At 66.2% G+C, this 14736-nt stretch overlaps 1 protein-coding gene and 1 long non-coding RNA gene across 2 annotated transcripts; both read left to right on the top strand.

Annotated features, from left to right (window-relative positions):
- Positions 1 to 471: 471 nt before the first annotated feature.
- On the top strand, positions 472 to 12204 carry PA2G4 (proliferation-associated 2G4). Its single transcript, XM_086478708.1, has 13 exons — positions 472 to 559; positions 3259 to 3387; positions 3949 to 4054; positions 4255 to 4324; positions 5301 to 5393; positions 6059 to 6122; positions 7411 to 7489; positions 8448 to 8526; positions 8817 to 8950; positions 9545 to 9639; positions 10103 to 10230; positions 10588 to 10641; positions 10862 to 12204. Exons 1-13 carry the CDS (start codon positions 472 to 474, stop codon positions 10925 to 10927), a joined length of 1185 nt encoding a protein of 394 aa, XP_086334834.1. The 3' UTR covers positions 10928 to 12204.
- A 763-nt stretch (positions 12205 to 12967) lies between these two features.
- On the top strand, positions 12968 to 13857 carry LOC147413446 (uncharacterized). The gene is made up of 3 exons (XR_015184039.1): positions 12968 to 13075; positions 13477 to 13499; positions 13637 to 13857. It is a non-coding gene; the product is annotated as an uncharacterized LOC147413446 (long non-coding RNA).
- The last annotated feature ends 879 nt before the right edge of the window (positions 13858 to 14736 follow it).

Here is a 14736-nt window from a genome sequence, read left to right as displayed (position 1 = left end):
GAGGGGGCGGGGAGCCGCTGCCATGGAGCTGGGGGCGGAGCGGGGCCGGGGGGGCGGAACGAGGCCGGGGGCACCGAGAGCCCCGGGCAGTGACCGCCCCCCCCCGCCCCGGACCGGAGTCACCCTCCGCCGACATTTCCCAGCAGCCCCCCCGCGGGCCGCCACTTCCGGTCACGGGTTCCCTCCTGCGCTTCCTCTCGCGAGAGCCGCATTGTCCGCCGGGAGCTGTAGTCCGCGGCGTGGCGCCGGGCAGGGCCGTAAGCTCGGCGCCGCGGGGGGCTGCTGGGAGTTGTAGTCCGGGTGGGCGGAGACTCGCCTTCCCAGCGTGCCCCGCGCGGAGCCCGCGCTCCTGCCCTGCTCGCGCTCTCTCGCTCGCGCTCCCCGGGGTCTCAGCGCGGCGGCGGCGGCGGGGGGGGGGGGAGAGGCGGCGGCGGCGGCGGCGGCGGCGGCCGGTCGTAGGCGGCTCCGACCATGTCGGGCGAGGAGGAGGCGGCCGAGCTCACCATCGCCGAGGACCTGGTGGTGACCAAGTACAAGATGGGGGGGGACATCGCCAACCGTGAGTGCGGGCCGCGGCCGGGCGGGGGGCGGCGGGACGGGGCCTGCGCGGGGGGTCGTGGGTGCCCGGTGAGGCGGGGAGGGAGGGGAGGAGCGGAGCGGGTGACGGGGAGGGTAGCGGCGAGTGGCGGCGGGCCTGGGGCGGGCGGCGAGGCCTGTGTCCCCCCCTCCCCTGGCCCAAACCGAGGTCTCCGCACGCCGGTGGAAGCGGGGGGGTGGGGGGGGGGGGGGGCGGCCGTGCGTTAACCCCGTGCGGTGGGGGCTCCCCGGTTCCCCCAGGCCCCGGCCCCGCGCGGCGGCCACTGCCGGCACGTGGCCTCCGCGCCCCACGTGCACCGGCGGCGGCGCGGCGGGGGGGGGGGGGGGACGACGACAGGGCCTGCCGCCCCCCGGCCGCCCTCCTTCCCGCGGGGGGAGCCGGAGCGGGGCCCGGGGCCCGGCCAGGCGGGGCCGGCCCGGTGCGGTCGCTGCCCACATCCTGCCCCGGGGGCTGCCCCGCTCCGCTCTTTTGTTCGGGGCTTTACATCCCCCCCCCCCCCCCCCCCGCCCGACCCCACACCGGGCAGGGCAGCCGAACCTGCGGGGACGGCAGCGGGGGGAGCACCGGGAGCACCGAGCTCGGCCCTGGCAGCTCCTTTTCTCGGCGGAGAGCCTCGGCCTGCCCCGGGAGAGGCTGCCCAGGGCGGGGGCTGCTGCCCGGCACCAGCGTGGGACACGCATGGTTCACCCCTGAAACTTTGAGCCCCCCCCCCGCGTTGTTTCCTTTTTGCCGTGGTTTGGGTTTGGGTTTTGGGTTTTTTTTTGTTTTGTTAAACGTGTCTTTCCGCTGTGTCAGAGCGGTGGTGCAGCTGCCCCTCGGGAAGGGTGACAGCCGGTTGAGGAGCTGACCCGACCGGTTCCCGGAGGTTCCCGGCAGCCGGGGCAGCGGCGGGGCCCCCGCTCGTCGCTGCTGACTTCGACGCTTCTTTTGAAGCCGCCGCGACTCGGGACGCGAGAGACGCGGGTCCGAGCCCGCGGTGAGGCGGGTTCCCCTTCGGGGAGGGAGGTCACCGCTTGGGCTTCTCCGTCTGCTGGGCAAACTGGCGTCTGCTGGGCAAACTGGATTTAATGGCGTGGCCCGCGTTTGGCTGGGGGGCGCCTCCCTCCCCAGGAGGGAGAGGCAGCTCCGCCACAGCCCTTCTCCTCCCTGACGGGTGGCGTGAGCGTGGCTGGGAAGAGCAGACGCGGAGCTCGTGGCAAGAAGTTCGAAGCGCCTTTGAGCCCCTGTCGGGGCGAGGTGCCGCTAACGAGACCGAGAGCTTTGGGGTCCCGACAGGCAGCGCCAGGGGAGGCCCGGCGCCGCCAGTGCTTCCCTGGTGGGCGCTGTCACGCGGCCCGGTTTCGTTGGAGCGCTGAGCACGGCTCCCCGTGTATCTTCGCGCTGTGTTTGTTCTAACGCTCCCTATTCCTGCCCCCGCCGCGTCCTGCCACCAGCCACCGAGTGTCTCTAATTCGGGGGTTTATCTCTGGTTAAAACCGTTCCCAGCTCGCCGCTGGTTGCGACCGAAGGGGTTTGAAGTTTAATTCGTTGCGCAGGTGAAAGACTTCAGGTTTTTGCTCAGCGCCAAAGAAATTCTGAAAACCCTCCTGCTTGTAAACATCCCCTTCAGCACTGGCAAAATATTTATCGCTGCTGTGCCTGGAGCAGCCGTCGGTTCCCGAAACTCCCCCTGGCAGAGGCGCTTCGTGAAACAGCCTCCTGTGAAAAACAACGTGGATGCCTCTTACCCCGGGATCCAAAACCGTTCCAGGGTCAGCGTCGTGACTCCCTGCAAAGCCTCTCAGCAGGAGAGAGGAGGAGGAGGAGGAGGAGGGGACGTAGCAGCTCAGGGGGCCGCTGGGGACAGCCAGAGCACCTCAGCCCCCGGACTGGTGGGGCGGCCGTTGAGATGTGGCTCCTCCGGCAGCCCCCGCGTCACCCCCGCGACGTTTGTGAGCGTCACCCTGCGCCGTTTCAGCCCAAGGTGCTGCTGTGACGCTCGGTGCCCCCCTTGCCCCGCCAAGCGGGAGGCACGCTGTCCCCAAAGCGCTGCCGGGACTCGCGGGCACTAGAACAGGCCCCAGAGTGGGCGCAGGCGGCAAAACCTCCGCCAAACTGTGGAGTTCCCGGCGTCAGGCGGCTGCCGGCACTGCCGGGCCGGGGCAGGAGCGCGTGGGTTACCTTTCGAGCACGTTTCTGCCGAGTAAGGGCCTAACGTGGTGGCTCTGCTGCGCCGCCGCCAGCTCTCGTGCCGGCCAGAGCCTTTCGGCCGAGCCTCTGGTCCCGCACGTCCGCAGCCGCGGCCCCTTTGATGTGCTGCACGTCCCGGCTCCCGAGTCATTCCCAAACCTGTTTCTGTAGCTCTGACTTCTCCGGCAGGAATGCGGGAGAGCGGTGTTTGTGCCGGGCCGCTGCGTGGGGCAGGCCTCGGGCAGGAGCCGCTGCAGCCCCCAGCGCGCGCTGGTTTGCTCGTGCTTTCCGCGAAAAGAAAATAACAGTTAAAGCGGGATTCCCGCCTGTCCAGGGGCCTTTCGGCGCGGAGCCGAGTCCAGAGCCGTGTTCTCTCTTGGCAAACAAACAGATCCTTCTGCCGCGGCGCCGCGTGGGGGGCGTCGGTGGGAGATGCGAGGCTGTTTGTCCTTAACGTGCTCCAGCAGCTCCGTGTCTGTGTTTGGATCAAGGGGTCCTGCGGGCGGTGGTCGAGGCGGCGAACTCCGGGGCGTCGGTTCTCTGCCTGTGCGAGAAGGGAGACGCCATGATCATGGAAGAGACGGGCAAGATCTTCAAGAAGGAAAAAGAGATGAAAAAAGGTGAGGGCCGCTCCAAAGAGCTTTTCGGCGTTGGCACGTTCCTCGGTCCCGTTGGGCGGCCGGCGTGAACGGGCAGGGGCGCGGAAGGCGCTGCTCTGCGCTGGTGAGCAGGTTGCTGTTCCCAGAAAGCTGATTTTAACCCAAATCCTCCTGCCTGCCGTGCCGGAGAGCCTCAGCTTGCTGTTTTGATGCCCCTGATCGTCCCCGTCGTTGTCCAAAGTGACTCGTGTCTCCGTGTCCCCCCTGCTCCGTAGTTGCCGTGGAAGTTGTGTGGCGCTCGAGCGTGTCACCCAGAGCTCCCCAACCTCCGCTCCGGAGCCTTGGGGTCCCGTTTGCCGGTGGCTCACGCTGTGGATGTCGTTCTTTGATGGTTGCTTGGGCACAAGGCGAGCCGGTGCGGGAGCGGGGCACGCGTGGGGTCCTCCCAGCTTTGGCTGGAGACTGGGGTGACGGGGCCTTCTGCAGCGCTTCAGGAACTGAAACCCCGAGCGACGATCCGCGCTGGGGGGCTGCTGCCTCTGAGGCTGCGGGATTTCACGGGATACGTTTCTCCCCACACAGGTATCGCCTTCCCCACGAGTATATCGGTAAATAACTGTGTCTGCCACTTCTCCCCGCTGAAGAGCGACCAAGACTACATCCTGAAAGACGGGGACTTGGTCAAAATGTAAGTGTCTTGGTTCTGCTCGTGGGTTTACTGGCTTTGCTCTCTAATCCTGCTTGGTCCGTCCAGTCCTTCCTCGGCGTGGCTAATTCCAGAGCCCAACAGCTAGTCCAGTTTGGCGCTGGAAACCCGCTGACGCTCCGAGAAGTCGCACGGGTTGAGCCGCGGTGCCCCACCTGTAACTCCCCCTCCCTGTGTTGCAGTGACTTGGGAGTCCACGTGGACGGCTTCATAGCGAATGTAGCACACAGCTTCGTCATCGACGCCTCCAAGGTGGGTTTGTGCCGCGCGGCGCCGGCGCCTCGGCGAGGCCCCCGCTGCGTTTGGCGAAGGCGCCGCCCCGGGTCGGTGTCACGGCAGCGAGGGGGTGGAAACTGGCCCTTTCCTCCCTCGAAGGACCCAGTCCTCTGGGGAAGGGGGGCTGGCGCGCTGCTCCACCGCGCGTGGGGGCCAGTCGTGTGCGAGCGGCGCTGCGGCGAGCGATGTGCGACGGAGAGCGTCTGGGGCGGTGGGGCGGACTGGGCAGACTGGTTTTGCTGCCCCCTCTACTGGCCGAGGCACAGGGAGCAGAGCGCCTCGCTGCTGGGAGCCGCTGCCTTCGCCTTTGCAAAGCCGAGCTCAGGGGTGACCCCCAAAACTCGTCCCTGCTGCCCGCTCTTCCTGCGGGAAAGCGCCAGCGTGTGGGGCTGGCGGCGGCGCCCGGCCCCGGCGCGTGTCGGCGAGGGCACCGCCGCGGCGCGGTCGGGCGCCGGGCGGTGACACTGGGCCACGCTCGCACGGTGGGAGTTGCTGTTGTGTGAGCAGGCTTGTAGCCGTGGTCTGGGGAGGAGGGCGGCGGCGGCGGCGTGGGGCTTCGGAGCGGTTTTTCTCCAGCGGCCGCGTCGGAACGACTTGGAGGGGAGAAGCAAATCGATGTTCTGAAGTGCCCTGGGATCTTCCCAGTCCGTGTTTCTGGCGGCGGGAGAGTCTTGTTCTGTTCTCAGCCTTGGCCCGTGGTGCGCTCGTGCTCGGGTGCCTGTGGAGCCCCCTGAGAGAGCCCGTCTGGTCGCGGCTGGTGCTTGTCCGCTCGTAACGGAGCGGGGACGAACGGCGGAGGCAGGAGCCCTCCTGCCCCCCAGCCAGATTTCCCCCTTCCCCCAGGGGAGGGCGCCCAGTTAGATGGCGAGCCTCCATCTCGAGCCGCTCACAACAGTTCTGGCTCAGAAGAAGGAACGTGCCTCAAAACGCCTTTATTTCCCTGTTCTGGCAGGAAAACCCTGTGTCCGGCCGCAAAGCCGACGTCATCAAGGCGGCTCACCTCTGTGCCGAAGCCGCCCTGCGCTTGGTAAAGCCGGGGAACCAGGTGAGCGGCGGGGATGGGGCGGTGCCGCCCGCGCAGGGCCGAGGGGTTCAGGCCCGGGCGCTGCCGGTGCCGCGCTCGGGGCCTCGCCGGGGCGGAACGGCCCAGCGGCGCCGGGGGGTGGGAGCAGCTCTGCGGCCGGCCGGGGCGCGGGGGACGGGGACTCTGCTGGCAGCAGCTCTGGCTCCCCCGCGAGACCCCGGTGCCACGGTGGCTCGGCAGAGAAGCCTCGGCGCTCCCGCTCGCCGGCCCGTCCCTCGCTGCGGGCAGCTCCGCCGCACGGGGCTCGCTCAAACCTCCCCCTTGCGCCTCGCCAGGTGCTCGGGCGTCCCGGCAGCCGTAGGCGATCTCCTTCGGCGCCGCGTTCCTCTTCCAAACGCCCTCGTGTCGCTCTCGGTTCCTGGTGTGATCCCCTGGGGGGGGGGGTGGGCTCGGGAGGAGGCGCTGGGCGCAGCGCGGGGGGCTGAGCGCACGTTACGTGTCGGATTTGCTGGTACAGGATCGAGAACGGGGCCTGACGCCCTTTCTCCTCGTTTTCGGTGGCGTTGGCGCCCCGGTCGGTTAGAAAGCCGGCTGGTTTTACCAGAGAACGATGTCGAGTTACAAACTGTCGTGCTTGTGGCTTGGGTTTTCTGTCCTTAACGTGTTTTCTTGTGTCCTTCATCCAGAACACGCAAGTGACAGACGCGTGGAACAAAATAGCCCACTCGTTCCACTGCACGCCGATCGAAGGTGAGGGTGGGGCGCGGCTGGCGGGAGGGAGCGGTGGTTTAGCTGCACCCCAAATCCTGAGCTGCCCTTTTCAAATCCTGGGGAACATTTCACGCCTACGAGTCCTAGACAGGCCGCCTTTAAGGGCAGCAGCCTTTGCTAAAAAAGAAAAAACAAAAATCCCTTAAGAACTCTCCAGGTTCTTCTTCCTTCCTCTGTTTTTTGATTATTTTTTTTTTAAAGCTGCATTAATCTGGGAACAATGGGCGCTGGTGGGCAGGGTCCTGGCTCGTGGGCTTCCCGCTGGCCTTGGGCAGATGGCGTGGCCCTTTGCTTTCGTGGTCGACCCCTCGCAGTCGAGCCCCTTCAGCAGATCCGTAACAGCTCGTCTGTGTGCGCTGCGAGAGCCGCCCGTAGGTGTGCAGGGTGTGCCACTTCCTCCCAGCTCCGAACCAGTTCTCTTTGGGCGAGTGGGAAGGCGCTGGGATGGCGTCTAGAAATGAGACCACTGGCTTCTGGCCCGAAAGGTGGCGAGAGCTCGGCCTGACGTCGGGCACAGGCGGGTGCTCTTCTCCCGGTGGGCGACGTCGCTGTCAAACGGGTCTTTCAGCCACAACTAAATTGGTCCGTTATTAGTTAAATTTCCTGAAACGCTGTGGAGCTGCTCGTTCCCTTCGCTCGCCTTAACCCAGTCTTGGAACATCGGTTCCCTGTTCCTGGTGTGGGACGGCTTTGGGGGTCCCCTCAGGGCTTCGCTCCCCTCTCTGGGGGAAGACGCGGCCTCGGCTGCAGGGAGGAGGCGGCCGCTCGCCCCGTCACGGGAGCTCGAGCAGCCGCTGCTTTGGGAACAGCCAAGTGCCGCAGTGATCCAGGCCCTGGCGGCGGCCGAGGGCCCCAGTGGGTGGAAACCAACGGAGCTGCGGGCGGCTGGGGTTGGGCTTCCCCTTCCCGCCAGCGCAGCCGCCCCCCCCCGAGTGGAGACGAGCGACTGTCCCTGCTGGCCGGTGGCTCGGGGCGCGGGACAGGGACGGCCGCGAGTTCCCAGCGCGGTGGGACAGAAGGGAAAAGCGAAGCCAACCCCCAAATACCCTTTGGGTGCCGCACAGCCGAGGCCCTGGGGAAAGGACTGGAAGTTTCCGTTAATTTGGCATCTTTAGGGACACCCGAGGGTGCGTCGCACGTGCTGGCAGGTTCCCCTCTGGCCCGTGGAGCCGAGCGGTGCCGGTGCCTGTGCCCGTGCCCTGCCGTGCTGGGCGCCGCGGAGCTGCTCTGCAGCCCGGAGGCGTTACCGGATTCTCTCCTCGCGCAGGGATGCTGTCGCACCAGCTGAAACAGCACGTGATCGACGGAGAGAAAACAATCATCCAGAACCCCACAGACCAGCAAAAGTGAGCGTCGCCTCTGGGGCCGCTGCTCCGGCGGCGTTTGGGAGGGGGGTGACTAGATCCAGGGGGGTGACCCTGTTTCTGCCTGCGGTGCGGGCGGGGGGACGTAGCGGGGACGTTAAATTGAAGCGGGGCGTAGACTGCTGCCCCTGTGGCTGCTCTGTGGAAGCCTGACCCAGTACAGGGAGCCCCGCAGCTCGCGAGCCCCGTCCGTGTGAACGTGACGCAGGGCGCCGTGGGGCTTGTCCTGAGGAAGGAGAGGCTGGAAGTCCCTGACACGAGGCTCCTCGCTGGCGCCTGCGAGCGTTCTTGGTTTCTGTCCAGTCTCTCCCAGGAGGCTGCCAGCAGAATCCCCACCTGTTGCTGGTCGCAGTGGTGGATGCTGGTGCACCAGGAGCTGCGCCAAGACCTGTCCTTTGTCTGGCGGAAGCTGCCAGGAGCCCCGCTGGATGGCGGGGGCTGTCGGTAGCGCCCCAGGGCGGTTTGGAGCCAACGAGCTGGATACGTCGTCCCGTCCCGTTCCAGCAGCTCCTCTCCCTCCGCGTCCCTCGGGGCTGGGTCTCACGGAATGTTTAGAGCTCTTGGACTGTGGGTTCTCGGGAGCGGTGACGGACCAGGCGTGGTGGGGCTCGTGGCCGGCCTGGGACGCGAGCACAGGTTCAAAGAGCTGGGGCTGCCTGTCCGAGTGACCCCCCGCCCTTTACTGGGGACGGAGCTACTTGTCCTGGGCGGGAGGAGCGCCGGCTTGTCACCGTCTCCGCCAGCCTGTCCCTGACCAGCTCTGGGGCCTGGCGCCTTCAACTGCGGCGTCTCCCGTGCCAGCTTGTGCTGCACTGGTCAGGGACCCGCTCGCTGTGGGCCCAGCCCAGCGAGGGCTCGTGGAGGTGCTGCGGCTGCGGGGGGAGGTTTCGTCTTCTCTTGTTTCCCAGTCTTTGACTCGCCAAACGTTCTTTTCATCCAGGAAGGACCACGAAAAAGCAGAATTTGAGGTCCACGAAGTTTACGCTGTTGACGTTCTCGTCAGCAGTGGAGAGGGAAAGGTGAGTCCAGAGCTTCTCGGCCCGCTCGTCCTCTGTGCCTGCGGTCAGAGCGTCCGTGTTCCGGGGTCGGCATCATCCTGAAGTGGTGCTGTAGCCCACGTCCTTGCGGGTGCCAGTTCCAGCCCGGGCATACGTCCTGCCTGGGTGCCGCTGCGCCTTCCTGGGTGCCGCCCTTTCCACCCAGGCAGTCGAGGCGCGCCTTTGCGGCGGCCGTGCCGGCACGGGCGGGCGACGTGGCCGCGGCAGCGCCGCGCCGCTGTCCTGGGCGCTCAGCTCCCTTTGCTTTGCAGGCGAAGGACGCTGGGCAGAGAACTACCATTTACAAAAGGGACCCCTCCAAACAGTATGGCTTGAAGATGAAAACCTCCCGTGCCTTTTTCAGTGAGGTGGAGAGGCGCTTCGATACGATGCCGTTTACTCTCAGGTATTGGCTCTTCTTCGCGGCCCCCCCCCCCCCCCCCCCCGGGGTGTGCGGGGCTTTGGGGGAGCCCCCAGACCCTGCTGGCGGCAGAACCGCCCTTCGCCGTCCCTGTCGCAGAAGAGGCGGCAGCCGCTGCTGCTTTGGGTGGGGGGTTGCTGGGCTTGAGCCGAGGAGTGGGTGTAGGAAGGATGTCGCAGGCTTAGGCAGGAATCCCGAGGATTTGGGAATCTCCTGTGCCTGGCGTGGCAGGTGGGGAGCTGGGAATTGCGTTTAAAATAACACAGAGCAGGGGGGGGAAGCGGTGCCGGGGCGCAGCACGCCGAGGTGAGGCGGTTCCAGGCCATTTTTGTAGGCGATGTGCTCCCAAACTAAGGAAACGCTTGACGGGCCCTTTTCACCCTCACATCCACTTGCCTTTTCCCCTCTCTGGGGGTTCACCCGGCAGCCGCCTGCTCTGGCGGTCGGCGGCGTCACTGCGCCGCTGCCGGGGGGGGACGCAAGTGAATAAAGTCTGAGAATTAAATTCCGAAACCTGCGGGTGGGGTCCGGCCTCTAGGAAAGGGCCTGCGCTCAGGTGTGGCTCTGTGCCCTCCGCAGGGCGTTCGAGGATGAGAAGAAGGCCAGGATGGGGGTGGTGGAATGCGCCAAACACGAGCTGCTCCAGCCTTTCAACGTCCTCTACGAGAAGGAAGGTGAGTGCTGGGGTGGGAGGACTGGGCCGGGGCGGCCGGGCGCTTCCGGAGCCGGTGAGGCCGGTGCCGGCTGCCGCCGTGCAAATGCCAGAGATGCATTTGAGGGCCCCGGGATTGATCCTCCAGGAAAAACTTGCTGCCCGTTGGCTTCTGCATCTTGTTTTGGAATCGTTCCAGTGATGAGATGAGGGGTTTGTGTGTGTGTGTGTGGAGTAATTTCCTGGGCAGGAGGAGGGATTGATGGCTGAGGCTCTGGTTTGCTGACAGGGCAGGCTCGGCTGCTCAAGGGTTGGTTTTGTCCCGGCTGGGGCAGGTTTAGGAGGTTCCTGCGAGGTGGTTGTTAGCGGTGACAGCGTGGAAACGGCGCTGGGATCGAGACAACGTCTGGGAACGCCCACCCGGATCCCTGGCGGGTGGGATACGCGGGGGCTGCGGGGCAGTAACGCCCGTTTCTGTCCCGCAGGGGAGTTTGTTGCACAGTTCAAGTTCACGGTGCTTCTAATGCCCAACGGCCCCATGAGGATAACCAGCGGCCCCTTCGAGCCGGAGCTCTACAAGTCGGAGTTCGAGGTGCAGGATGGCGAGCTGAAGGTTGGTTTGGAGCTGATAAAGGGGTGCAGCCCCCCGCAGGGCTCGGCGAGGGGGCTCTGCAGGGGGCGGAGGCGCGGGCGCGGCAGGGAGCGGGGTGTGCTCCGGCTCTCGTGGCGCGATAGCGACTCCCAGCCCTTCCCGAGGAGCGGCTGAGCAGCCCGACAGCTGGCTCCGAGGCCTCGTGCCTCGGCGGGGCGTGGGGCCGTGGCGTTCCCCGTCTATCCCTGTGCCCGTGGGGACTCGGCACCGCTCCTTCGGTGGCTGGCGGCGCTCCCTCCGCTTCCAAGGCGTTTCCCTCGGTGTGCTGTCAATGAAAAGGAGCCTGCTCTCGAGCTTATGTTTCCTTCCTGTCCCCAGGCCCTTCTACAAAGTTCTGCGAGCCGGAAGACCCAGAAGAAGAAGAAGAAGAAGGTAATTTGGGCGCTTTTGTGGGGGATTCGTGGCACGCTGCAGTCAGCAGCACCCAAACGTGCCCCAAGTCCTGTGGTGGTTTGGGCTCGCCTCCCAGCCCGCCTTAAAGAACACCCCGGTGTTCCCCTGGCCTGGTGGGGAAGGGGCCTCCCCTTGGGCCGTGGGGTGGGCTGCCAGCGAGCCCCTCGTGCTGACCGCCGCCCCCGGCGTGTTTCCGCAGGCCTCCAAGAACGCAGAGAACGCCACCACGGGGGAGACGGCGGAAGAGAACGAGGCTGGCGACTGAGCAGCTCCTGCTCCTTCCTTGTAGCACCCAGTTCACACACATTCGCCCCTTTTCCCCCCCCAAAAAAAAACAGAAGCAAAATAAATAATCCAGCGCTGTTTGTCTCTTACGACCAAGCCACAAACAGGCTGGACTTCCCACTGACTACAACCAGCTCCTATTGACTTTGCCAATGAGGGAGGATTCTCTCAGCCACTTCAGACTACTTAAAAAAAGAGCAGAAAAATAAAATCAGGAGTAAAAGCTAGTCTATATCCACTCTTTCTAACCTTTTATACCCCCCACACTTGTTGAAGAGGTGAACAACTAAGCCAGTCCCCCTGAGAGAGGGAGCGTAGAGCTGCCTGCTTCGTCTTCTCCCTTTTTTACTTTCTCCCTTTACAGGTTTTCTTGGAGGAAAAACACAAAACCAAACAAACAGCCGAGAAAAAGTGCCCTGTGTTTAGCGCTACGGTACGCGTGGACGGGGCAAGGGGATCGGCCTGGCCGCGCCGCCGGCTCCTCCCGGACGCGCAGGCATTCCTCCCCCTTCCCGTGGGGCAGAGGATTTCTCACTCTTTTAGCCTCTAGATTGTACATTTATAATTGGGAAAAAGTATCAAATCTTACGTCCCCTGTGAGACTGCGGACTGTGGGGTCTGCTCCGTTGTCTCTGCCTTGATTTACGTACAAACGCTCTATTTTTTACTACGCCGCTGTGGCGAGCTCGTTTTTAAATTGACTCTCCAGCTTGCTCGGAAGCCGCTGACCTCCCCCACCCGAGAGCTCTGCGGAGGGGCGGGGGGCCCGCTGGCTGCCCCCGGCCCGGCAGCGGTTCTTCATTCCCTGGTGTCCCGGGGAGGTTTATTCCCCGTGAGGATGTCCCATCTCGCGCGCTGGCTCTCAGAAGGGCCTCCTGTCCTCTGGCGATAGGTGAGGGAAACTACAGGAGCCGTTGGGCTTGGGCTAGAGTCCGGCCGGGGGTATCGCTCTTTTATAGTCAGTCTTTTTTTAAAAAAAAAAAATTTTAAAAAAAAAAAGAAAAAAAAAAAAAGAAAAAAGCCGATTGAATTACATGTAGTTGAATGTGAGGTTTTTTTCTTTGCTGATACCCGCTGGCCGGCTCTCTGGTTCTTCCCCTTTCTGTAGCTGAAATTGGGAAAAACTCTCGCCTTTAAAAACGCTCCCGGGCGTCTCCGCAGGCACCGTGCTTCCTTGCCAAGATCTGGGTTTTCCACCCCAAACTCCACACGTGCAAATACTACCAAAGTCAATAAAAGAGAATAAATGATGCGCTATTTTTTTTTTCTCTGAATTTTTCCATCTCTCTGCTCCTGTTCTCGACTCCTCCAGCTCCGGCGGGGCCCGGGGCAGCGCAGAGCCGAGGGGTCGGGGGTGGCGTGGGGTGGCACCGCTGGTGGTCGGGTCTGGGCAGCTCCGATGTCCTGGCCGTGAGGGGGAGAAAGGAACCTCCTGCCCCGGGGGGAACGTTGGGGCGTTTGAAGCAACGTTCTGCCCCGGGGGGAAGGAGGCCCGAGCGAACCTTGCTCCTAGTCTGCAATGCCGGTTTATAAACCTGAATTATTTAATTTTCTTCTTTCACTTTAAAGAAAAAATAAAATGCAGTACCTCTTGATACAAGAAACAAACCCCAGGTGTTGCTAAAAATTTTTGACAAGCGGAACCTCCGGAGAGGGGCTCCGTAACGGCCTCTTTCGGGTTTTTTTTTTCTGAATAAACTTGGCTGGTGACGTCTCCATTCGGCCAGAGGAACGGCTCTGTCATCCGGGCTGGGGGGCTGCTGCGCGGCGACGGGGCCGAGGGTGCGGGGACACCCCGTTACCCCCGCCGGGCCCGGTGCGGCCCGGAGCGCGGGGCCTCTTCCCCCGGGGCTGCGCAAAATGGCGGCCGGCGGGCGGACTACCCGTCCCGTGAGGCCTCGGGGGGCGGGGACTACAGCTCCCGTCGTGCTCCGCTCAGCAGGGGGCGGGGACATGGGAGCTAGCCTATAAATAGGCCCCGGTGGGGCGGGAAGGCCTCTCTCGGCCGCTGCTGCCGCCATCTTGTGGGCTGCCGCTGGCCGCCTCCATCCGTCTCCATCCTCCGCCCGCGCCGCCACCCCCCCGCCGGGACTGAGCGCGGGGCCTCCGCACCGCCATGAGGGCCAAGGTGAGCGGCGGGGGACGGCGCGGGGGCGGCCGATGGTGCCTCATCCCACCCTTGGGGGGATGGGTCCAGCCATGACCGGGCCCAGCCTCGGGGAGCGCCGCGGGGGAGTGGGAGGGTCTCCGTTGCACCGGGACCTCGGAGTGGGGACTGGGGCTGTCGGTGTGTGGGGCTGGGGGCGGGTGGGAGAGCGGTGGGTGCGCCGGGGATTCCTTGGGGGGGAGGCCGGGGTCTGAGGGCCCTGTTGGCGGGGGGTGCCCCGGGGAGGGCGGAGGGGAACCGGGCCGGGGTTTGGACCTTGGCGGGAGCCTTCTCCGGGCACCGGGTTGGGGGCGCGGCCCCAGCAGCCCCGGTACCGGCACTAACGCAGACACCCCCCCCCCCTCTCTCCTCTCCCCCCGCAGTGGCGCAAGAAGCGCATGCGCAGGTACGTGGGGCTCCCCCGGGGCCGCCGCCAGCCGGTTCTGCCCCTCCGGGGGGCGCGGGGGGGGGCGCGGCCCGTCCGCCGCCCTCTCCCGCCGCGCGGGGCCGGCCCCGGGGCCTGAGCGCCGGTCTCTCCCCCAGGCTGAAGCGCAAGAGGAGGAAGATGAGGCAGAGGTCCAAGTAGGCCCCGCCGCGGAGCTGAGCAGGGCCGGGGCGCGGGGACGCCGCCGCCGCTACCGGAGAGACATTCCGGTGCCCCAGGGTTGGGGTCCCCGTTCTGCCGGGGGGGGTCCCGCTGCGCCGGGCCGGTTTTGTGCTCTGTGGCGGCCGCTGTGCCGCGAATAAAGCTGGTGGTGTTGGGAGACGGTGTGGTTCCTCCGGGGCGGCGGGGAGCGGGGGGGGTGGTCCTGCGGTAACGGGAGGCTGAAGGGGGGACTCCTCCGGTAACGGGGCCTGGGGCCGGGACCCGGCGGGGACGTGTCGGCCGGTAACGAGTGACGGGGGCGTGTACTCCGGCGGGGGAGAGGGTCCTCCGGTGACAGGCGGCCGTGACCCTGAGGGGTTCGTCCGGTAGCGGGTCACCGGGCGGTGCTGGGGTTGGCTTGGTGGGAAGCTGCCCTGCGGGGCCGGTACCGGGAGGGCCAGGGACGGGACGGGGGTCCCAGCGCGACGGAAGGAGCCTACGGGGAGCGTCGAGATGGCGGCGCACACGCATGACGTCACGCCGACACCTCGGGCACGCTGGGAGGAAGAGCGTAGTTCCTTCCGGGTCGCCCCGGAAGCACCATAGAGCACTTCCTGCCCGGCGCAGAGCGGCGGCCGGAAGGGGCCGCTCATTGTTGGCGCTGGAGGACCCGCGAGGAGGCCGCGAGCGGGTGAGTGCGGGGACGGGCCGCACCGGGGGCGGGACGGGCCGCGCCGCGACCGGGAAAGGCCCCGCTCCGCCGCCCCGGGGTCCCCGCGGCGGCCGCCCCCGGCCCGGGCCCAGCCGCCGCCAGACCCCGCCACCCGGCCCGCCCCGGGCCTGCGGGGCGGTTGCTATGGAGACCCGGCGGGGGGACCGCGCCCCCTCCGTCCTTCCGGTGCGCTCCGGCGGGGCCCGGCCCGGTGGGGCTGTCACGGGGCGGGGGTCCCTCGGAGCGGGGCCTGGCGGCGCCCGGGTCGCTCCAGCCGGCCCCGGGGAGCGGCCGTGAGGGGCTGCCCGGGCTCCCCCCGCCAGGGCTCGGGGCGTCGCGGTCGCG

The sequence above is a fragment of the Leptosomus discolor genome, chromosome 27 (genome assembly GCF_034619465.1).
Source record: "Leptosomus discolor isolate bLepDis1 chromosome 27, bLepDis1.hap2, whole genome shotgun sequence".
Classification (NCBI taxonomy): Eukaryota; Metazoa; Chordata; class Aves; order Leptosomiformes; family Leptosomidae; genus Leptosomus; species Leptosomus discolor.
The sequence above is the reverse complement of the archived record's forward strand: the minus strand, read 5'-3'. Positions and strand labels throughout refer to the sequence as shown.

Excerpts from the sequence above, each read along its gene's own strand:
- PA2G4 (XM_086478708.1), top strand. The coding sequence starts at position 472 with ATGTCGGGCGAGGAGGAGGCGGCCGAGCTCACCATCGCCGAGGACCTG. Across the intron at positions 560-3,258 it reads GGGGGGGGACATCGCCAACC|GGGTCCTGCGGGCGGTGGTC; the intron begins GTGAGTGCGGGC and ends GTTTGGATCAAG. Across the intron at positions 7,490-8,447 it reads AACCCCACAGACCAGCAAAA|GAAGGACCACGAAAAAGCAG; the intron begins GTGAGCGTCGCC and ends CTTTTCATCCAG.